At 33.9% G+C, this 24,561-nt stretch overlaps 1 protein-coding gene across 1 annotated transcript in view; it reads right to left on the minus strand.

Annotated features, from left to right (window-relative positions):
- The window catches only part of LOC105144917 (GTP-binding protein Rhes), a 28,070-nt gene extending 5,069 nt beyond the window's left edge, over window positions 1-23,001 (minus strand). Inside the window, exons 1-3 of the mRNA XM_011054181.2 lie at window positions 22,293-23,001; window positions 7,162-7,463; window positions 4,146-4,303 (exon numbers count right to left, since the gene is read on the minus strand). Coding sequence (XP_011052483.1) covers window positions 4,146-4,303; window positions 7,162-7,298 — 295 coding nt within the window. The 5' untranslated portion in view covers window positions 7,299-7,463; window positions 22,293-23,001. The remainder of the gene's footprint in view (window positions 1-4,145; window positions 4,304-7,161; window positions 7,464-22,292) is intronic.
- Window positions 23,002-24,561: the final 1,560 nt, after the last annotated feature.

Here is a 24,561-nt window from a genome sequence, read left to right on the forward strand (position 1 = left end):
TCGCTTTGCCAGCAAACCGTTCTACTTGGTTTTATTATCGCATATACTCTCGCTAAAAGATGCCACTAAGTATCGTATATAACAATAACGTTGTCTAACGTTAACTATATATTAATGTTTATAAAATTTTAAAAGACTTCAATTCATTCCTACATTTTGCTACCAGGAATTTATCATTAATATCATTAACATTATTATTATCATGAATTTAGCAATTATAATTATACTAATTAATAACGTAGAATTATTGTATGTATTATTATATATCGTTAATAATTTCATTAATTTTATTTTCCTTAATAATTTTGTGTGAAACGTGACAAATACCTATATGTGTGTGTGTGTGTGTGTGTGTGTGTGTGTGTGTGTGTGTGTGTGTGTGTGTGTGTGTGTGTGTACAATATAATGTGTATATATCCCTCTAATTATTATCGATCTGATGATATGAAAGGGTGTTTAGCGCATGCCTTCTGCGACCTTCTCTTTTTCTATCAAGATCTATCTACTACATAATTGAGTCACAAAATTGTAAATGCTGCTTCACAGTTAAATATGTAAAATTTAATTAAACTTCACGAGATACCTTTGTGATACCGCTTGTCCTAAAATCCTGTTATTATACGTAACAAAATTTACCTCATAAATACAATTTCCAAATTTCAAAGACAATTCATTTAGTTCATCCATCTAACTCATTTAGTTTCATTTTGTTCGCGTAATATCACCCAGAAACTTCTTAGGAGAGATCAGACCTCCATACTATATTTCGAAAATCTTGTCACTTCGTGACTACTACATGTGGAACGTCGCGAAACATCTTATTCTCGCGAAACACGCCAAGCAGGCCTGATATTGTCCTCGTCGCGAAATGAAAATATATGTATGTCAGCCATTATGCCGCAAAGTTCGTGTCTTTGGTCGTGTCGAAAGGAATTCTCTCCTCTCGCAACAGCCGGAACCTCGTCCGAAGACTCATTGTCTTCGAATCGGGGTCATATCGCGTTCCTCTGTATTCAAGCGTATTCCGACGGATTCGCGGCTCGCGGAAATCTTTTTTACACTCTCGACGCATAAACTAATCTTAAACTGGACGAGTGATTGCGTGCGCGAAAATCGAAGATTTTTTCACAACACGTTATTATTTGGTGTGTTTCAACACTAAAAGTGCCAACGTTTCTTGTTCATTAAAAGATTCAAATAAATTACTAAAATGAAGGGTGAGAAATCAAATATTTGATTAGTATAAAGAACATTGAAAAGTTCAAAAATTTCAAAATCCTGTCCTTTACACAAAAATATAACCTTAATCTAAAAAATAAAAAAGGGGACAATAATAACAGTTAGATTTTAGTATTAAAATGCTCATTAGCATTATTAATAAATTGACGATTTGTTTAATTTATGAAATTACTTCCAGCTTCAGTTTATAATTGCGTTTCAAGTCTGACAGTAACTGGCACGTAGTTTGTAGAACTAAAAATGCATTTAAAATTTACATAGAAATATTGTTGGACAAGATCCAGTCTCGACTATATTTGGCGCTTTCTCTCTCTCTCTCTTTCTCTCTCTCTCTCTCTCTCCGTCTCTCTCTCTCTTTCTCTCTTCTTCTATTTTTTACGTTATTTATGAAAACATTACAAATACAAAAAATCTAGAAGCAACTGCAATTATGAATTAATAATCCAGATATGATTGAATGTAAGAAAACGGTTCTTTATTGATGCAGTCACGTAAAAAAAACGTGATCGTTCGCGAACTATTGTTAGGTGCGCATAACTATGCGCAAAACGTTTTTGGCAATCGACCGCTCTATGAATTATTAAGAGATCTCGGTGGAATGCGAGTGTCAAAAAAAATGCGAGCGGAAAACGTGAAGTCGTGACTCGTTTTGTCAAACGCACGGAATTTCCGACGGCACGAGCGTTGAACGGAATACAAAACTAAACATGCCGCGATGAAATTCCCATCGACGGTGGCTCTCTTGATTTCCGTACACACGAACGGCAATTTAAAAATTCTTCGGATTTACGTGTCTAATTTTATCGTGTGCTCCTACGTGAGGTCAACTTTACTGGCAACATACGACGATACATCGCCGTTTCCAGGCGCATGTAGTGCAATAACTGAGAGGCGAGTATCGGTTCTGTCCGATGCAATTTGTGCAGTCCCGCTTAAAACAGCGAATCGGAGTGGTTGGATCCCGAGAGCACAACCTGCTACTAAAACTTTCGAATCGCGTAAATTTCCATTTATTATTAAACAATTTTTTGTATACGATTATAAAGTTATACCTTTTCTGGTCATAAAATATTTTTATTACGTTTTCAGAATAAAATTGTAAAATTATAAGATATACAATAAGCCTGTATAAGCAATGTAATAATATCAAATAAACCAGGCAACTGCACTTTTAATGTAATGACACACACATTAAATTTAAATGCAGAATCGATTTTTCATTTCAAGAGCGTATTATACTGCATAGCAATTAACAATGGTCTTGTCAGACGGTCATGCGTTTTGGGAATTGCATATTATTCATAGATCATAACTTAGATTATGTTCTGCGTCGGTCGACGTCTGTGTGTATATATATATATATATGTATATATATATATATATATATATATATATATATATATATATCCGAGTATAAATATGTATTTTCAGTTGGGAGGGCTTACCCTTCATCATGACAACCGCGATACTGATGCAATTGTCGCGCATCCGACAGCATGGTACGATATCAGGTTATCGGGTACAGGTGGTAACGCGACATGACGAGGGACAAGAGAGGTCTATATGCGCAAAATCAGCGAAGCACAAACGGCCTCATGTGCCGCAGAGGCAAGGCTACCGGTGAAGAAAAGGGAAAGTAGATGAAATTGAGTTATGGAGCGAATTCCTCCTCATACTGTCCCCATACGTTTCCACAAACATAATGTTCTTTAGTATTGTCGGCATTTATCGTTATCCCATCTCTCGTTCCCCAGTTCTCGAGTCGTTGAACATCCCATTTTCATTTAACACGTTGAATATTGCGATGAAGATTGGTTAGAATTACTGTCTCTCTAATATACAGGTGAAATACAATAAATCGTACTTAAGGGATTACACGTACCGTATAAAGACAGCCATAATTAGACAAAGTAACATTGAAAAGCTCGTCAACGATCAGTTCATATTAGTTATATTATTACCAAAATTAAGACAAGTAAAAAATAGTAAAAAAAGGATTTAAACGAATTTAATTTCATTATTTAGAACTTTAATAAAATATTTGTTACAGAAATAAATAAATGAGATAAACTATTGAAGCAGCTGCTTTTTTTCTTTTTGTCTTTGTAAATTCGATTTCAACCCTGAACTCTTAATCAGAAATTAAATTTTTACTGTAACGTTGAACGTGTAATTCTCGCTTAGACTTTTGCAAAATTAATTGGCACCACATGATACAATTTCGTATCTAAGCATCGCTGAAATTCCGGTAATATCTCGACACTCACCCCGGGCAGTTTCCCTCGAACTTTTCCCGCGTACAGGACATAGTGAACTATCGTTGTCGAGGATATGAGATTTCGCCGAAAGTCGTGAAACTTGCCAAGCGCGAATTAGCGACAGAAACGCTCGGTACGATTTTCTCCATCGGTGTATGTCTATTTTCAGACATTCTTTCGCCATATCAAACAACAAAAGTTTCCTCGACTATCGAGAGGGATATTAAGATAAAAGCACGGAGTTAATCTTTAGGTAAGCGTCACGTTTCGTATTTATCGCGTTCTCTCAAACGCTTAAAGATTTACAAATATATTCACTGCAAAAAAGCGTCTGGGTCTTTATGACCCTTTTTTCCATCTATCCACCGTGGTCTGACGTATTCTCATATAAAATGCATCGCGATGCATTTGCAACACGTCACTCGCTAACGTGCTAATTTTTTACTTGCTCATACGGGAGTCAAGTATCCATTAATTCTTCTCGTACTAATTTTCGCCGCGATAAAAACGGAATGTCATTGTCGAGAATTAAATTTTTATATTCAGCGAAAATATATATGCGCGATTATTTTGCGGCATCTTGAATATGATGTCTACTTGAAACGCGGAGCAGCGCATTTCTCTGGGGAGGTAAGCCGATGGACTTACCCGTCAGGAAAGACAATCGTCGCATCGCCGGAAATGGATGGTTTCCGCTTGTATCTAGAAGATCAAGCTGATGAACCTCGCCTCTGATCCTGTAGAGTTTCCTGTGAAAATCTTCTATCGTCGGCGTATAACTCTCCTCGAATTTATTAAACAGAAATCTGAAACGTGAGCGGCAATTTTATCCGTATGGACGCTTCATTATATTAATATTTTTGTATTATTTGAATTCCTTTTTCCCCAGTTATCTTACGAGTTTCAGATTTCAATTTCGTTTCTAATAATTTTTTTTATGTAGATGGAATATTAATAATTTATGTATTATACGTTCAAAAAGAACATAATGATGGCAACTATATAATTGCATAAATCATATTTTATAGTTGCAATAATTATAAAATAGCTTATTTAAGTATATATGTACGACATAATTTTCCTTACAGAAAACTAATACTAGTTAATTTAATATTAGCCAATTTATTACATGAAAGACAGTAATTAACTATTTATGTAGAGTACTAGAAGGAACTTGACTACTGAATGACAGTACCTCTAATACCTAACATGAATAATTAATTACTGTATTAGTATCAATATTAAATAAATAATTAATTACTGTTTCAATATTAAATTTACCAGAATTATATTTCTGTAAGAGTCTACTCATAAAAGTTTGTATAGTTGTTATTTTTATAGTTGCCAACACTATGTCTTTTTCTCAAAGTGTAGTTCAATTAAAAAAAAGCATCTTTAAAATTTAATTATATAATGAATTTTTTTAATCAGATACGAGCCCGACGAACGAAATTGGTAAATACAGAGTTAATCGTAGCACTGAGAGTATTTAAAGAATCGCATTTGTGGAGATAAGCACCTATTTTAATTTTTAAATGGATTCGTTAACGATCACTATGTATGCACACATGGATAAAAAATTCGCTTAGCATATATAGGGGTCGCGTAATTGCGGTCAATTAAGGATAGTCAACATAACTTCGAACCGACCGCAAATTTTCGACATTTCGCAAAACCACCACCATTAATCGAAGGGTAATATCGGGACAGCGACAGACCTCTGGTTCTATTTGACGATGAGAAAAGAAATATGATTAGGTCGCAATTTTAACAGATCGATCCAATTCGGAGGATTACGCTTTGTTCCCAGGAACACGTGGTGGTCAGTTTTTCGATACTGTGTCGCATGGTAGCAGCGGTTACATAACAATAGAAAACACAATAATGCAGTATATACTAGTTGGCAGTATGATTCAAAGATTAATTGAATGACATTGTTTTGCACTATTAGTAATCGATCTGTGAAAGGGAGCACGACGGACAGAATTTAGGAAACCGAAACGTATGGAATATTAAAAAAAAGGCGCACAGCAGAAGGTATCAAATCAGCGAAGTTCTAATGGGAAACGTTGCATCAAAATCAAAATTAAACATAAATAAGCAAAAAATATAGAAAATAAAATCTTATATTTCGTAATTCAATTGAGATGTAACTAAAGGAAAATCGATATGAAGAAACAAGTATAATGTTTAAAAAATGATAAAATTTGCAAATATTATGATAAAATAACATACATGGTTAAAAATATTTTGTACTTGTATTAAATCTTCAAACTGATTCTCATTTAAATTTTTGTGTTGAATTTTTAATGCAAAAATGTTAATTTAACATAATAATGTGATTACGTTATTTAAATATTTTATATTTTAAAGTAATATTTAATATTTCTTAGTGTTAAAATAATACCATTTATAAACAAGTGAACAAATAGCATAAAAATTATACAGCTTTAAAATTTTAATAAAAAATAAATATACGTGTTATTTTAATATATTGTAAATATTAATTTTTCCTCGAAAAAAATGTTTTTACAATTTGTTTTGAAATTAAGTTATTGCATTGTTCCTCACACAGAATAAAATCTTTTTCTAAAATAAAAGAAAGTAATAAATATGCAAATAAATATGGAAAAAACAACTAGATAAAAACAAAAAAAGTTTGTGAATTACAGTTTTCTATTACTTTTTATATTTTTCATATAAATAATTCTAAGTATATAATCAAACTAAAAGTATCCATCCACATTTGAATAACATATAAGAATATTACAAAATCTCGAATTGTTATGATTTTGAAGCTTACAAGAGAAATAAATAGAAAATATGATCTGAAATTACTTTATCCTTAGTACGTACATTCAGATATTTTTCCTTTATTCTTTTTTTGTTTATTCTTTTTGTAAGCTTCAAAATCATAAACTCAAGGTTTTATAACATTCTTATATGTTCAATTCAACATTCAAATGTAAATAAATATGTTTTAATTTTATTACATACTTAAAATAGTTAAAATCGCATATATGTAAATTGCATTCGATCGGTAAAATAGACAATTCCTTTGGAGTTTGTCATTTCAGTATCCCCGCAAGCCGTTATCAAACTACCAACTCAGGCCTACTTGATTATTGACCCATAGTGAATCTACAATGAATCAGCAGTCAGAATCAGCAATCAGGTCGATCAGAGTTGATAGTCTATAATACGGGTCTAAAATGCATCTAGTTTATTGAGCCGAGTCTCTCAAGCCGAGCTTCGATAAGCTGAGCTTCGTGCTAAACCTTGTGAACGTTACGTATATAAAACACATAATTAAAACCTCAATATAGATCGCAAAAAATATGCTCGCAACGCTCACGAGATTTGACTCAAAGATCGTCTCTAATATATTCGAAATTCGGTTTCAGATTTGGCTTAAGACTCGGCTTAAAGTTTGGCTTGAAGCTCGACTCGACATTGACTCAAAGTTTAAGTCAATCAACAATTTGGATGCACCTTTAAGTTAACACAAAAATTTAGATGGACCATTTGAAACATGTTAAATTTAATACAAATTGTCCAACTGTGTAAAATAATCGAGAATGAGATCGATAATTGATTTTGGATGATAGAAGGAAAAACTCGCTTTAAAACTGAATGCCGTGGTTTGCTGATTTCGGGCATTTACCGTGCTACAATGGCGGTCTTTCCAACCCGGGCACTGCCAAGCATAACGAGACGATAGCAGTTGCGCGGCGGCGGTTTACAAGCGTCCTCCTGCGACGAGGTGGACGCGGGACTCGGGCTGACGGGCATAGCGAGCATTCCATCCTCCGGACCCGAGGGACCCTGACCCTCCACCAGCTCAGGCTCCGCTTGTGCTCCTCGTCGACCGCGAGCGTTGATCCGATGCTCAGTGGGCTCGTCGGTTGCACTTCCGCTTCTGCAGAGCCTCTGCACGCAGCACAGAAGTCGGCCGCACGCCTCCAGCTGCGGAATTACACGTCCATGAATGCGACATTAGGTCTTAATCCCATAGCACTTTTGTACTCTCGGGACGTATGCATTCCGAAGTTGTAGGTATATCGAAATTCCTGCACACCCCATTTAATTAGTCGAAATTAGATAGAGTCTGACACGAAAATAACTAGTATTGTAATTTATTGCTACATAAAAGTTGTTCCTCTCTGATGTCCTAATTTTGTTTTTAAATTGCATATAAAAAGTTTAAATGTTTTTTTTAAACAACAATACAAACTAATGGTAATATAAAAAAATGAGTCAGTTATAGAAGAATTTAGTATTGTTTGCGTTTCTGGTTTTCAGTATAAATTGCGCCAGGTCGTTTATATTTTATATAGAATTTTGATGGGGTGTATCTCTCGCGAGACTGCATCAAATTTCGAAAAATTCATTGATTTCGTCGGTAAACAGTAGGTATTTGTAAATTTAACAAATTGTTATATTGTTTGCATGTATATCGGGTGCATAATTCAACAAACAATATCTCCAGTATTTCCTTTTTGAGTTTTCCAATAGATAAGAAAAGCAACCATGTCCAGACGACATCGTATTCCTAAGAAATCTAAGAAAGTGCAAGAAGAATAGGATATTCGAAATCCAAGCGTAAACGCACGGAACACAGATCCCGATTGGATTTTCTTGAATTGATTCGTGACGGGAGACTTTGGTAAAAATACTTTTATTAAAGTGAAAGAGAATATAAAGAGAAGAGGCGAATGCTCCAGACATATTTCAGTGTGCAAGCACTCTTGAATAATTTCCCTTGCTTTCTGTGCCGATGTCAGAACATCCGGAAGTTGCTCGTAACAACAATGGATGGAAAAAGTTTATTTTTCCAGAGATTAAGAGAATATGAAACGTGACCATAAAACGTGGTGCTATCGACATTTATATGTTTTTCAATACAATCTCCATAATTATGCAATCCTCGATAAATCCTCATTGAATGTTACATGATCGATATTCACATATTTTATACCACATATTTTACAAAGTTTAACGAGAATGCTTGTCATATTGGCGAAAAAGCTTAAAGGAGGCGTACTAAATAAACGCGAAGAACTTTGCGCTGCAGGATATAGGTATCATGGGAATTGGAAGGTTCAGGTTCCTCAAATACGTTCAGAAATATTTTCAAATAAATTTGAAACGCTTTGCGCATCCTTGCACGTTCCTTGCATCACACGCGGAAAACACATGCAAGTTTCCCGTGTAATTTATTGAATTGAGAAATATTTGTCTGCCTCTATATATCTCGCGTTTTTTTATTTAAACGGTATAATAATAAAAATAATAATTAAATGGTATAATAATAAAACATAGAATGAGAGAAAAAGACCATAAACGTCATGCTGTAATTAACACTTTCATTGAAAAGAGACTCCAAGAAGTCAACATTGTCAAGTGCAGTAGATGCAATTATAAAAAAAACCATCATAAGACTACGCCATTTTTAATAAAGTGAGATGGAAACAATATTCTTTTTCTTAAATCAATATTATTTAAAAAATAAATATTATTAAAAAAAATAGATTTTGCTCTTATTTTTTTAAAGTTAAAATTATTTATCTCAAGTTTTTATACATTAATTAGAAAAATGACATCGGATTCATTTCCATCATAAAAATTTACATCTCGTTTGAATACTAATGTCCCTCGAACGTCAATGTCAAGAGAGTTTTATTCACATCCAAGAAGCACGAGTTCCACACAGGATAAACGATAACATTCTTCTTCTTTACATTTTTCAAAAAGTTCACTCTACGACTTAGATATTTGCCGTCACAATCTGAACGCAGAAGCTGGTAGAATAATAGAATGCGTTATATCCTTACCATAACACCGTGCATTTCTAACTTGGTCGCGTTGAATAGAGGACTAATGATTGCAACGAAGCAAGTTCTGAATACTGCTTAACGCACGATAGTTAGAGAAGACCTATTAGGTAAGACAGAAACGGTGTTACTTCATGAATGATAGCGAAGCTACTTGTGTCGTTCTAACTAAGATTTCTCTTCAAAAGAGACAAAAATTAAATAAAGGGTTTCATATTTACTGAAGATTAAATTTTAATGCTACACGAAAAGAACAATTTTGCTAATATATATAAAAATTTAGCTAGATAGGATAAGGTAATACAATTTCAAAAATGGTACAATTTTGAACAAAATTTGAATTCAATTTTCAAGATTCGAGTTTAGTAACCATCTCATTGTGTGAAAGATACTAAAATAGCAATAAAAAATCAAATGTATCATATTCGATATTGTACCATCCTTTCCTATAGATCTGAAAATAATTTTGTTGGACTATCAAAATAATTATGTATCCTGACAAAAAATTATACATTTGACTAAATTAATTTAGTTTGTTATTTTTTTTTGATGGACTTTATTTCTTTTAATGGAAACTGTACGTTTAAGTCAAACATATATTATATTTCATTTAAATACATAGATTCTCCATGAAAGAAATAAAGACGAATGAAATGAATTCAGTTAAATGAACAATTTTTTTCTTTGAGTGTAGTACGCTCAAGATGATTGCTAGAATGTTAAAATTTTTTGTATCTCATTAATTATATTTCGATAATCCAACAGAAAATTATTTTCACATCTATATATATGTAGCTAAATTTTTAAATACTTTAGCAAAACTGTTCTTTCCGTGCACTAAATACTATCCTTGTTTATATAAATAATTTTTGCAAATATTCAATATTCTGCCATTAATATCATTAAAAGCATAAAAATTCATTATTACAATATTAATTAATCAAATATTAATTAACTTCCTTTAAAATGTAAATGAAATATAAATGAAAAAGGTCCACAATGTCTGCAATGGATCGTTAAACGAGAATCTTTGTGGACGCGTTTTTCTGAAAAATATATGAAGTAAGCTTGATGCTCGTCGCCGTCGTTGCTCAGTAAATTTACCTCTGGACAAGTCAGCGTGCCGCTTCATGTACCTCGGTTTCGAGATACGCAAGAGGTGAGGCTTTATAAATATTTAAATAGGACACCTGATGCCCGCGTGTCGAGGGTGTGGGCCGCAATTATTAAAGACTCCATTAAAATACGTCGCACGTATTGCTTTCTTTACGCTGTCTCTCTCTCTCTCTCTCTCTCTCTCTCTCTCTCTCTCTCTCTCTCTCTCTCTCTCTCTCTCTCTCTCTCTCTCTCTCTCTCTCTCTCTCTCTCTCTCTCTCTCTCTCTCTCTCTCTCTCTCTCTCTCTCTCTCTCTCTCTCTTTCTCTTTCTGCCTCTTCAATACGTAGTAACTCAGTTTGAATGAAACTGAACATAAACCGCGTTTTATCTTTGCCATGTTCCACGACGGTAACTGTACGAATCACTTCGCTACATCGACAACTTCGTTGTCGTTTAACAAATAGCGATATAAATCGTACCGATCGATACAACTTCGTTTTGTCTTTATCTCGAGCACCGTCCAGACTCCTATTTGCGGTATTTAGGCCATTAACGCGTCGCTCAACTCTTAAATTTCCGAGCAAGATCGCAATTACTGACCGCAATTGTTTCAGTGTCGAGGGCTATTGTTACCTCGATAATAGTTTATTTCTGTTCTGCGCCAGGAAAATTAGGTTACGTTTTATTCGTTGCACTTTAACTATAAACGTGCGAAAAGCAAAATACTAGAAAGGTTTCGCATGAATCGTCAAATCGTTTCTAGAGTCGTGTTTTACTTCCGCGCAAGTGAGACGATAGAGTGTTATCTGTCTCGCGATATATACGTCTCAGTGATATCGACGTTTTCTGTACCTTCATTCGCGTATCCTTTCGCCGTGCAAATATCTCTCAAAATAAAAGTCGAACGTGACCCTGTTACTATTTTTAGGATTTATGAACGGTTTCAGCAAAGTCGGTTAACTTTAATCTCAGAGATCTACTACATCTTTATTTTCTTCTAGAATTAGATCGAGTACATGAGAAATCGAAATTTATATTTTCTCTGACTATTCCTGTGCGAATTTTCAAAAAGAGAGTCTATAGTATTTCCGTTAAGCTGAAATTTACTTTCCATTACCACAAATTTTTATCATTTTCCTTTTAATAAATAGAGATAAGCATTACATTTCGCCAAAGTACAAACTGTTGGTGAAAAGGCGAATTACCGTGATAGATGTTAGAGCGAATATTAGAGCGAATATCGATGTATTATAACTAAATTGAAGTAGCAATCTTAGATCGTGTTGATTTTCATTTTAATTCTTCGACCTCTGTCGAAAATAGTAGCGATCCTCCAGGGAAGTAATAACGGTCTGCTTACGTTATGGCTATGAATACTGCAAATGGTAATAGGCAGCCTTTGATGGTACTAGACTAGAGAGAGAAACCACGTTAAACTGCGGGAACTATGTAAATGCAGATGTTACTGCTCGTATCATTATCCCTTATCTATTCCTTCTAATAATTGCTCCGATCGAAGATATACAGATTCGAGGCAGTTTATCTCATCATTGCATCGTTCGTATATTCTCACTAATTTCAACTTGTACCAACGGCATTAGAAATTTAGCCAAATAAAAGTCTGTCGAAAAGTGATAAGCGTGCAGATTTCTATTACAACTTCTAAGGAAAGATTAAATTAAAAGATAACTGCACGCTATTAGCTGTAGATTTCATGGTTGCATTAAAAAAAGAGCTTTACGTCTACCCTGAGAGAACAAAATGATTGCAAGTATCACAATTTAATCATAATTTATAGTCAGTTTCGATACCAATAGCATATATACTTTTTAACGCAAATAAGAAGGCTATTCGATCAAAGCGATCTTGGTGCCTAATAATGCTTTTGTGTGAATTTTTCAATTTCCAGCTCAAACAAAGTGCACGATGATTTGTCAAGCTTTGTCTTTTCAGACAACATACGTCCAAGAACGAGACATAGGACATCTTAAACATATATAACGAAAACGTCTTAGAAACATTTTTAAATGCGTCTAAAAGACATCTAAAGGTCTTCAAAACATCTTATATCCTGATTTTAGACTTTGCGTTGTCTCGATTGTCTTTGTCAGGATAAAAAAATAATCAACGTGCAGTTTATTTAAATTGGAAATCGTAAAACAAAAATGTTATTAAATACTATCCTATAAATCCGTTTTAATCAACCTTCTTCACTTATTAAACATTTTTCAATCAATTTTCATTTAATATTATATTTTTTATAATGTTAGAAATATAATTATTGGTTATTAATATTATAAGAGAAATAACTACAGAAATGAAGTTCTTAACTACAATTATTTTTAATTATTTTACTATACAATCACAAATCTGAATACTTTTCTTTGTAATAAGATCCTAACATCTCAAATAACATTATATTTGCAAAACTCATTAACTTGGTATACTTTATGTTTACTATATCGCTTCATATCGCGACGTGGCACAACGGAGAAAAAATGAGCAACAAATGTCTATATGCTATGCGTGTGCTATTGATTTTACGATTGCGCGCTACGACAAAGCTCTCGGCACGCGAGGGTTTGAGAAACATTGATCTCTTAACACCAGCGACCCACCAGGTTCTGATATAACCAAGCAACAAGATATATCGGTAATGTACCCATACCAGCAACATCGGCAATCGGATTATCACAATGCTGCTTGCCGGTCCTCATTGGGACATGCATTTGACGGTATCGAACAGAGTTCCGAGTGTATCGCGGAACGTTATCCTCTTAATGCTGCTGTGGCTTAATCACACTAAGCGGATTTGGCCGTCAACGCTAACTAAACATCCGTTTAACGATTCAGTGACGTAATATTTTCTAGGCAAGCGACCGACCGAACTTCCACCTGAGGTAGTTGTTCACAGGGGTTCTTCGAAGCTTAACGAAACTTACGATATGTGCGGCCATTATTACGCCGTTTCGAGGCGGTCGATTATATGACACAATGTTTTGTTTATCGCCGCAATGTACGAGTACAATGACAAATGTACATGGAAATTTTACTGTCCGCATATTTACGTTTGCAATTGTTCAGCATCAGCATTTATAAATCGTTTATATCGGCCTACTTGTGTTATTCGTATATTTTATGATGTACCGATATATATGTTTAACGATATATTTTACTTAGCTACTGTATATTTCGTTTAATAAACGATTAGAGCGGTGCACTGCTGATGACAGCGTACCGTGATATTTAATTTACTCGTTAATCACCATCGCGTATTTCATTCGTTCGATTTGGCGCAAGCGATTAAAAACTTCCGAGCCGCACACGCGTGGCTTCCTACGTATAATCCTTGTTGCAGCGCAAGCAGTGATATTATGTGAACCTAGAATTATGCAAGTATATAATTACGGCATAAACGATTACTACGCCCCATTTAATCCCGGGCTGATACCCCTTTGCTATCAGGTCGTTCGTTCAGATATCGCCCGAGCCGCGAGGCAAGATGGTTAAAGCCGTCGGTTAAAAGACATTCCCCCAAGAGAAAAGCGCCGGTTCTTTCCTGAAAATTTTATGTACCGAATTGAAATCTGAAAAAACCTGCTAGATGCTTAGAGCAAGGTACTTATTTTCTGTGTTCTCTTGCATATATAATTTCCGTTATTATTAATGTATACATGGAAAGAACGATTTTACTGAAATACTTAAAAATTTTGCTAGATGCAAAGCTGAAAATAATTTTGTTGGATTATCAAAATAATTATAATAATAAGTAAGACACTTAAGCACGATGATGTTGCTGCAACACTTTGACACTAGCAAACAATTTGATAAACAAATCGTCTTAATTAATAATTATTATGATGGACCAACAAAATTATTTTCAAATCTGTATCTAGCTAAATTTTTGAATATTTTAGCAAATCCGTTTTTTCTTTGTACATAAAATGCAGATATTTCCGTATATATTTTTCACACTTTTAATGATGTTATTAACCTTTGTGATATGTTTACGAGTAAAAACCGTATATCGAAAAAATTTCTTTTATACATGAAAAAAACATTACTGAAATATTTAAAACATTTTCAAATCTATATTTAGCAAAATTTTCAAATACTTGAACAAAATCGTTCTTGCCTTGTATATAAATACAAAACGCAGATATTTCCGGATGTATTTTTCAATAATTTTCACACATATACAATAATATTGAAAATAACATATGCCAGATATTGTTAATCTCTGTAATGTATTAAATACAAATAAAAACCATATATCGAAAAATTCTTTTTTATATGCAGAAAGAACGGTTTTATTTAAAAAATAATATATAAAAAATTTAGCAGAATACAGATCTGAAAAGAACTGTATGGAAATATCAAAATAATTATATAGAACACTCAGATATGGTGAACAACGCTACAAAAAATTTTGTTATTCTACCAATCAGATTAAGCGTCCTACATTATTTACAATTATTTTGATGGTGTAGCAAAATTATTTTTGAATCTGTATTAAATTAAATTTTTAAATACATTGTAAAATCATGTATATATTATTTCTTATGCATTTAATGCGCGATAATATCGTCAACGGTCTATGAAATACTGTCATAGATCTGTCTAATGCATGCGATAATTGAGTAAAGACGAATCTCTAGAGATTTCAATTCGCCAATAAATTACCCGTAGTAATTAGACGGTATGGATACTCCATCTGTTCCAAGTAGAAAAGTAATTCCGCCCATCTTTCTCTCGTTTTGCTTCTCTTTCCCTCTAGTACTTCTTGCGTCTCGCGTCGTTACTTAACTTACGACTAACTACTCACTAGCGTTTCTACCACTGAGTGCTTTTGCTTGCTCGCGCCGTAATCTGATTGGGCTCTCGCCGACTGTTATTTCATTTGCGAGTTCGAGCCGCGACTACACGCTGTTGTCGCAAGCATTGTTGCTATCGCTATTCTCACATCCGTGTGTTTGAGCGTAAGTAACAATCTGTGATAGCAGCGAAGGCTGAGAGCGATTCACGAGTTTACGAACGAGCGTCATGCAGAAGATAGACGCGCCAGTCGACATCAACCGCGATGGCTGAAGAATGCCTGTGCGGTTAACGTACCGAAAGTAACTTCGCGTATCGGCACGTATAATACACATATATATAGGATGTCCCGTATGTTTCACACAGGAATATTTCAAACGAGTTCGAAATATTGGGTTTGAAAAAATATTTAGACGTCAATAGCTCCCAAGTTAAAATCTGGATCATTGCAAGGTAAGAATACTATGGCCGTTATTCTTCGACCAATTTAAATGGAGGTTAATTGCGTTAGATATTTAAAGTAGAGAGAGGTAAAGGACTGGAATCCGATTACGTCTGATTAAATTTTCATTAGATCGTTTCCAGAAAGAGAGATCAAGAAAATCGTGGGTGAAAGGAAAGCGCGGACACCCTATATAGATCGTCGTTTAAACGCGAATTTCCACCGCGACTATACTACCTTATGCAAGCGGGAGATTTTGTGTGGAGACTATATCTGATATATCTATTATAATATAACATGGAATAAAGCGCAATTTTCGAAGGACCGACGTCGAGACGACGCAAGTTTATTTTCAGCTCGTCGCTCGAATTAGCGATGGAGCTTTTACTCGGCGAGCTAATCGACGAAAAGCTTGATGCTGGATTCTAACCGACGGTTAGGCACGTCCTGGTAATTAAGAGCACGATTGTCTCTATTGATCGACAATCGTGAGTAAACAACCACACCCGCAGCACTTTGGACAAGCACTCTTTGCGCATTTATTCATACACTTTTGTATTCCACTCGTACATGTTGTACGACAATACTTGTGCGACAGATGGAATCCAAAAAGAGCACGGTGATCCCGCATTGGATGTCGGTGATTCGATTATCGACAGTAATCACTCAGCTTGACTTTTGTTGTTTTCAATTCCAATTATCAATATTGAGATGAAACTGAGCGAAAAATTTGTATTCGTAAAGTATTTAGTATTTGTGATTATATAATTGCATTGTAAAATAATTATAGTCAAAAGCTTTTTATAATTATTTTTATAATTATTACTGCTACAATGTTAGTAATAATAATTATATTTATATACGAAAGAAATATATATATATATATACGAAATATATATATATATATATATATATATATATATATATATACGAACGATTTTGCTGAAAGAGCTAAAATTTTGCTGGATCATCGAAATAATTTTATTAAAAACTCATACTGATTGCTAGAATATTAAAATTTCTGGCAGCATAGCTCTTTATGTTTTGATTTTCATTTTTTTCGTGTAGTTTTATAATATATAATACTAAGTACTATATCATATAGAACTATAAATATAATAATTATTATTATTAACATTATGGTGTATAATGACTATAAAAATGAAGCTTTTAACCATAGTTATTTTACCATGCAAATTTATATAAATACCAAACACTTTTCTCTCGGTGTAAAATTTCATCGCTATATTAGGCAAATATCGAAAACGGCAAAAGCCCAGCTGAGTGATTACTGTCGATTATTGAATCAACACGACATTCAATGCGGGATCAATATGTCCGTTTTGCATTCCAGCTTTCGCACCTGTATTGTACAACGTCAGTTACAAACACTTTCAGTGATTCTCGTTAAACGTTGAATTTTTTTACAATACCTGTGCCAGAATTTTTGAAATTAATTTTCGTAGCAAACTGACAAGTAATTTGTAATCAATTCTTTTTTTTCTTTGTGAAAATATCATGGCATCAATAGAGCCACCGAGTTTTATAAGCGCTTGAAAGTAAAGGCCCTTCCTGACAGTATAAGTCTCTGAAGGGAAATTGAATAACGAAACTTCATTGTCCATCTAAACTCAAGTCAAGTCTACTTCTTGAGAATTTTAATTCGAGGTACCAAGGTACTTGATATTATATATTAAGAAGTAGAGAAATTCTCCTCGAGAAAATATCGATCGCAAATTCGATAACCAATATACAATAAAAAATAAACTGCGTTAAATTAAGAATGGAGGTACGTGGTAGCGGAGCATACAAATATTTTTTTATTTGTTGTATCGTATATCACGCCCTGCGATATTTCTTGCGACACGTGTAACGGGATATAACGATACCGTCCGGCTGAATGATTGTCATTTGAACCGAAAATTCGCGTATATCGTAACGATCGTAACGATGCAACGGAAGCATGCACAAAAGCGCATCGTACAGAGACGCGGTGCTCGATGTACCGCGAGAAATTTGACGGCGCGGCCTACTGGAAACTCGCATCTTTTTTTTTCCCCTCGCAAACAGTTTCCTTTGCTTCGTCGAAGTCTCTTCTCCAAACTAAAGCCGAGCGCTTCGTTGCTTTTGTGTCCCGATGGCGTAATCGCAACGTTCCAAAGCACGACGCGACACTCGTGCAATCGTGTGAATGCATTTACAAACGTTGCAGATTATCTTCGCGCGTACCCTACTTCCTGAAATAGCTAGAGTTTTCTCCACGACCTCTATCCCGCGAGTGTGATAAATTCGGTTATTGGGTCGAGAAGTCGAGCGGATTTCAAAAATAATAACCGTGCTTTCCCGGGATATATTTTGTTCTAACCAAATGTGTTTTAACAGAAAATAATCGATATCGCGCTTAAGAAAGCAAATCGATGAACGTGCATCTGCGTTTATAGATACTGTATGCCTCGTCAATTAGCTAATGCTTCAGAAATAAATTCTTCGAACAGCTGCTGAGATATTTATTATTCTTTGTTCTTGAGTTGATAGTGTTTAAGTATATTTTAATCGTACAGAAAAGAAAAAAGAGAAAGAAGAAAAGTTAAATTTTTATTTTTGAAATATTATATTTTTCATATAAGGTGACACAGGGAAAAATGCAACAAGGAGAAAGACGCCACTTTGTTTATAGCTTTTTTCGTAGAATGCACACATTGGCCATTTTGACTGTGAACAAGCGAAACAAGTAAACAGTCTCAACAGAAAATGTTCGTGTCAATCAACGTCGAAAAAGATTTGACGAATACAAAAAGATAAGAAATATGCCGTGAAATATTTTTATATATACGTAAAAGTTACAATAATATTTTCCCTTCACACTTTGGGAGAAGATGACAATAAGTACAAAATATAATTTTTCGTGATTGACACCGTCATTAAAACGATTTTATAAATTAAAATTTTGAACACTTTATATAATTCGAATTAATTTAAATAAAATGCTTAAACGAATAAATATCCTGCAACTTATTCGTAAATCATTCTTTTTTATATTCTCAATTTATGTTTCATTATATTTTTATGTATTTTTTATTAAACTCTCGATTGCGTGCTATAAATAAGTAAAACGTGCAAGTTTATGTTGCGTCATATTATTTAATTACTTGTGGTATTTTCTTCCATAGGAAGTGGCAATAACCGTACATATAGGGGAAAAATATCACTTTTGCAGTAATATCACTTTTATATCAATTTTTTCCAACAATATAAGTTCCAATAATACGAAATAAGAGTTTAATTTGTAAATTTATATAAAAAAAGAATATAAATAAAAAATTTTTTGTAACTTAATTCAATAATAAAAACTTACTCAAGAATAAAAGCTTAAGTGTGGCGTCTTCCTCCGAACTACCTTAATGTTTAATTACACAATTAAAATAGCAATATTAAAACAAGATAATTAAATTATACTAAAGATAACGTCATTGTAATTAATGAACATGTATTCCATTATGTCTTCATATTTATTACTTCATCTTTATTTTAATTAATACATTAATGTAATGAAAGTCATAAAATTTGATATATTTAGTTTAATTTCCTTTAGATTTAATATAATAATGTGTCGAAAATAATATTCGATTAATTTAGCCATCGACTTTAAACCCGAAAATTGTGGTCTCAATATTTACATATTCTATTGAAATAAGAATGATATATTTAGTTTGGTTTCCTTTAGATTTATAATATAATAACGTGTCGAAAATAGTATTCGATTAATTCATTGCAGCTATTAATATCTCAACTTCAAACCCAAAGATTGTGGTCTTAATATTTATAGACTATAATTATTCACAAAAAAATCTCTTGTGTTCGAGAGCGGCAAAGTTCACCAGTTGCAGCGCGGTTACGTCTGTTGACGGTGCAACAAGTCGGGTTAACAGCTGTTTCGGGCGCATATAGTTATATGCACGACGACGGCACTATGGCACTTCGATTTGGCCCAAGTCCAGGCCGAGTTTACGAGGCTTTAGTGAACTTGGGCGTCACGTCTGTTGAATAGGAGGCCGTACTATCAACCGTATGAGTTATAGTAAATGAAGCATTTTGTAAGTTTCGACGTGGGTGCAACGAAGAATGCAATCTTGTCACGATTGAGTAAAACAATTCTCTCAGTGTGTGATAATAGTAAACATACTTAATTCAGTTTATGAAACAAGAAAAATTGCACCACATTTCTATAATGAATTCTAAAAAAAATAAGTGATAGATATAAATTAAGGAATTCTGGAAAATATCCAATAAAAGAACATAGAGACAAATATTAGTTAGTACTATAATTAGTACGCGCACATTTATGGTTATAATATTATTATATTATTACCTTATAATAAATTATAAAAAAGATTGATACAATCGGATGTCTCGAGCCATCCTTAGCGAAATATTATATATATAATATTATATATATATAAAATGAAAGTTACAGTGATAAGGACACAGGTTTTCGTGATATTTCTGAGGATGACTCAAAGAAGAGTTGGAACGTCCGGTTGTATCAGTCTGTTTTTATTTTAAACTAATGATAGGTACAATTATATTATAGTTATTAATGTGCATGCATAATTCCAACTTTCATTTGCCCTTACGTTCTTTTATTTAAGAAAATAATCACATTGGCATCTTCCGTAACTAAAAAATATGATTACGAATTATATCTACGTCGGAAGACCGTTTTGGTGTACGTATAAAATTTCGTTCGCAAACCGACCTAATATGTATCGATTATTGAAAAAATATGGACATATAAGCTTCAGCTTTACGATTCTTCCGGTCTCTGCGACATTTCAAATCTATGCTGAAATATTACGTTTTCAAATACAAGCACGTGTCCTAATGGTTTATTACGAGGCGTATGATGCGACCTATGGCTCGCGAATCAATAATGTCCATGCTACACACGAGCACATAATTATTAATTCTTTCAAAGCCGCGCGTTTTTCTCGAAGGAGAAAAAATGTCGCGCAGTAGCGGCATACGTGGACTTTGCGCTATTTGCGGAAAGCATGTATACTGTGCGTAGAGTTTTAAGGGATTATCTCTCAACCGATTAGCGGAAAATCTATGATCGACCACCAAGTGGATACCTTTTTTTTCTCTTTTTGTATTAAATTGATTTTGAAGCGAAATGTAAAATTCAAAAAACACACTGCGCTTTGAAGCTGATATTTACAGAGAAGTACCAATTAGCAGCCTTTCCTATTACCTTCTATAGAAATTGTATTCACCATACCGTGCACGTAACTTCATCGTTCTTTAATCCTATTTTTTTAAATTCTATTAAAAGCTACTAAATAGAAAAAATATTCAAGTTTTATTGTAAGTTTTATTGCAGAATAAATATGAGAGAGTTTAGTGTCGTCGTAAATCGTGAATATACCTCCTTTTTTAAAAGAAACGACGTAGCATTACCTATTAATTTCACACATTTATATAAAAAATGGACAAAGTTCTAGGACACTGAAGAGATTAATGTAACCTAATTCATCATATGTCAAATGTGAAAAAAAAATATAATAAATCTATGCGATCAAAGATAAATATTTCTATCTCTAATGGAAGAAATGACTTAATACGAAATATTAGCTATGTGTAATATTTTTTTCAAAATATGTATAATTTTTGAAAGTATTAACTAAAATTATTAATGAAATTAATAATTATATTATACTTTTGGAAAAAATCTATTTCCTTGTAATTTACAAGATTTGGGATTTTGCAATTTCAACAATGAGATGCCCGAAAAGTTTCTTCTTTGAAGTAACGAGGTTAAGACGTCATATAAAGAATCGAAAGCCTGGGAGGACTTGAAAGGATTGCCAGACGGACTGGCAGGACATTGAGCAAATAGGAGATCAAATCACAAACTGAGGGTTTTTTCTTCAAAACGTTTCTCATCGCCAATATATCACTGAACAGATATACGATATTCAAAAGAACGTTTTAACCCGTTATGAGCATGCTCAATCATAATCACTAATTATGATTAATTGTGATATGATAACAGGATATTTGCATTGATGAATTAATTCTTCATATTGCCTACATTTTTTTCATTATTTTTTCCATCTTAAATGCAATCGCACATAATAAGTAGTATTTTCTTCTGAATAATATTGTATTTAGAGAGAGAAAGTGAGGAAAAAAAAATTTATATATATTTTTCCATATAAAAAATGATCTCAAAATTATTAGAAAAAATTTATTTGATAAAATAATTAAAGAAAAGATTGACAAACATTAAAGTTCATGAATTTCTTTCGTATATATCAATTATGGGTAAATATTTCTTTTAAAATCATTTTTTCTGTAAATGATAATTAAAATTATTGATGTAATTAATAATTGACAGTATATATATCTTTGGAAGAATTTATTTTCTTGTAGCTTACAAGGTTTGAGATTTTGTGACAAAAATGGGATTCCCGATTGAATTTTAAAAGACTTTTGTTACTGCAAAACAAAATTGCATAAAGGCAAAATGATCCTCTATCACAATATAATATGGCACAATTAAGAAGCACAGATTTTAGCATTTTCTTCATCATTCACGTCTGCTTACCTCAGGAACGTAGACAAAGCGTTGCCGGAGGAAAAGCTGAGAAACGGGGTCCGAGACATGCACCGTCCTGAACGTTAAGGACCCGTACAGGTCCTCGATTTTTTTCTTTCGATCTCGTGTCCACGCTCTAACACTTCTCGCGACACACACTCTTCCTTTTTCTCACCTTTTTCCTCTCTTTCTTTCTCTCCCTCTTGCTTTCTTTATCCCTGGCTGCAGCGACAAGTGGCAGCTTCGACTATCACGTTTGACTATCGGTGTACCAGCTCTTTCTATCAGCTCTCTGCGTCACAGTGGTTTTATGGGCGCGATTTACTTGAACGAAACCCGGATGTGTCGCGGGCTCATTGATCTCTCGAGAGACAAACTGGGGGGCACGCGACGATGTGCACGAGGACGTATCCGATGGTGATCCCGAGCGTGGAGCGAAGCGAAGCGACGCCGGTGCTAAACGCTGACTGAACCACTGGCGAGGCAATGGGGGTTGCTCCGTACCGTGTGCTCCGTTTCCCCCTTGCTGCTCTCAACCCCTACGATCGGCCTTCTCGTTCTCTCCACTCATCTTCTCTCCTCTTCCTCCACCGAGCATCCCTCCCACCTTTTTACTACTTCTCTCTCCCTTTTATGCGCGCGTTCTCTCGTTCCTCGTCACGCTTCCCCGCAGCGCGTACAACCCTACGCTAACGCCGTCATCCTCCGCCTGGTTGTAATAGCATACACACGCAATACACAGAGAAAAGCACCATCAGCATTGCGCGATCCTGCGCCCTCGTAACTCATAGGAATATCGCAGGAGAGTCCGTTCTCTTTCTGTCTCACGCTTAAAAATCATCGGCGAGATTCGTGCACTCCTTATACAATGATGGGGGATTTTTAATCGGCATTTCTCACACCGTTGTTTTTCACGCCGAAATTACGAACACGGAATTACATGGCTTGTCAAAATTATAAAAGCGTAGGATGATTAAAGCTTTCAACGAGAGGATAATCACTTAATGTAATCGTGGGACCGAGTCCTCGAAATTATTGTAAAATTCGTATGAAATCCCTATGTATTGTATAATCTATAATCCGATAATTACATATGTGTGCAACCACGAGAAATCATTGTATAATATTGAATAATCATTTATTTTATATATATAAAATCATTTATTTTATCAAATGACTTTATGTATAGTGAAGAAAATTATTTGTAATCAGATAAAATTAAATGAAATCAAATGAAATCGTATAATATGTGGGACAATATTTGAGCTGGTTATCCCCTCGGTTTTTAAAATAAAATTCGTAAGCAAAAACGAAGACTTTTTCGTTTCTGCGACGGTCTTTCGAGTTCGATAGTTGAAAGTATAAGAAAATAGTGAAGTTGTATGTGCTATCCTATTTTAAACCGTGTGTTCTAATCAGAAAGAATTTTTGAAAGAAAATACTCTATTAATTTGCGATGTATCATTTTTCTATCAACGCAACGATACATTAAAATCTAATATTTTTGCCATGCTAGCATATCAACTTTAAATGAAATGGAAATAAAAGTTTTTAAATGAAACAACTAACAACTCGTCAAAATTGTACGTTCACGTTTCTTAGGGTAGCGATATGCTGATATAATAAATATTTTGCCATGAGCAATTTAAACGAAGAACATTAAAGAAGATAAACATAAAGAAAATTATGTGATGCAAGATAAAAAGTCTTCGTTTCTACGCTTTGTAATCCTCCGACATGACACGCAAAGGATTCACCTCTGTTGCGGAACAGTGAGCAGGAAATTTAATGCTAAAAAATGAGGATAGAATATCGAAAAGACATGAAACAAAGCATAAGTGCGAATGACTTGGCGCGATAGGACAAGGAAAGTCCTTTCACGGGCACCAAAAATAAAAAATATGACAACATAGCGCAAAAATATAAAAGACATACGAAAAGCTTTTTCAAAGAACATACGAATGATTGAAATGTTCTTCAGATTTTTCCAGGAAGCTTTTACGGAAAAATCGTAAAAATCAAAAATTGTTTCTCACAATACAGCTAACAATAAATACCGTAAAATAAACTTTGATTCTCTCAGTCAAGATAACTTTAATCAAAAAATTTAATTTAAAACATACCTTGAACAGGCAAAATCTTAAAGATGTTTAAAGATGTCCAAAATCTTAAAGATGTTTAAAGATGTCTTATGTTTCGAGTTTGACATTTCTATTTGCACACAGAAAAATACATATTGTATTTAAATATTAATTCTTTATGGACCAGCAACCGCGAG

This window comes from Acromyrmex echinatior, chromosome 18, assembly GCF_024713525.1.
Source record: "Acromyrmex echinatior isolate Ae372 chromosome 18, ASM2471352v2, whole genome shotgun sequence".
Taxonomy (NCBI): domain Eukaryota; kingdom Metazoa; phylum Arthropoda; class Insecta; order Hymenoptera; family Formicidae; genus Acromyrmex; species Acromyrmex echinatior.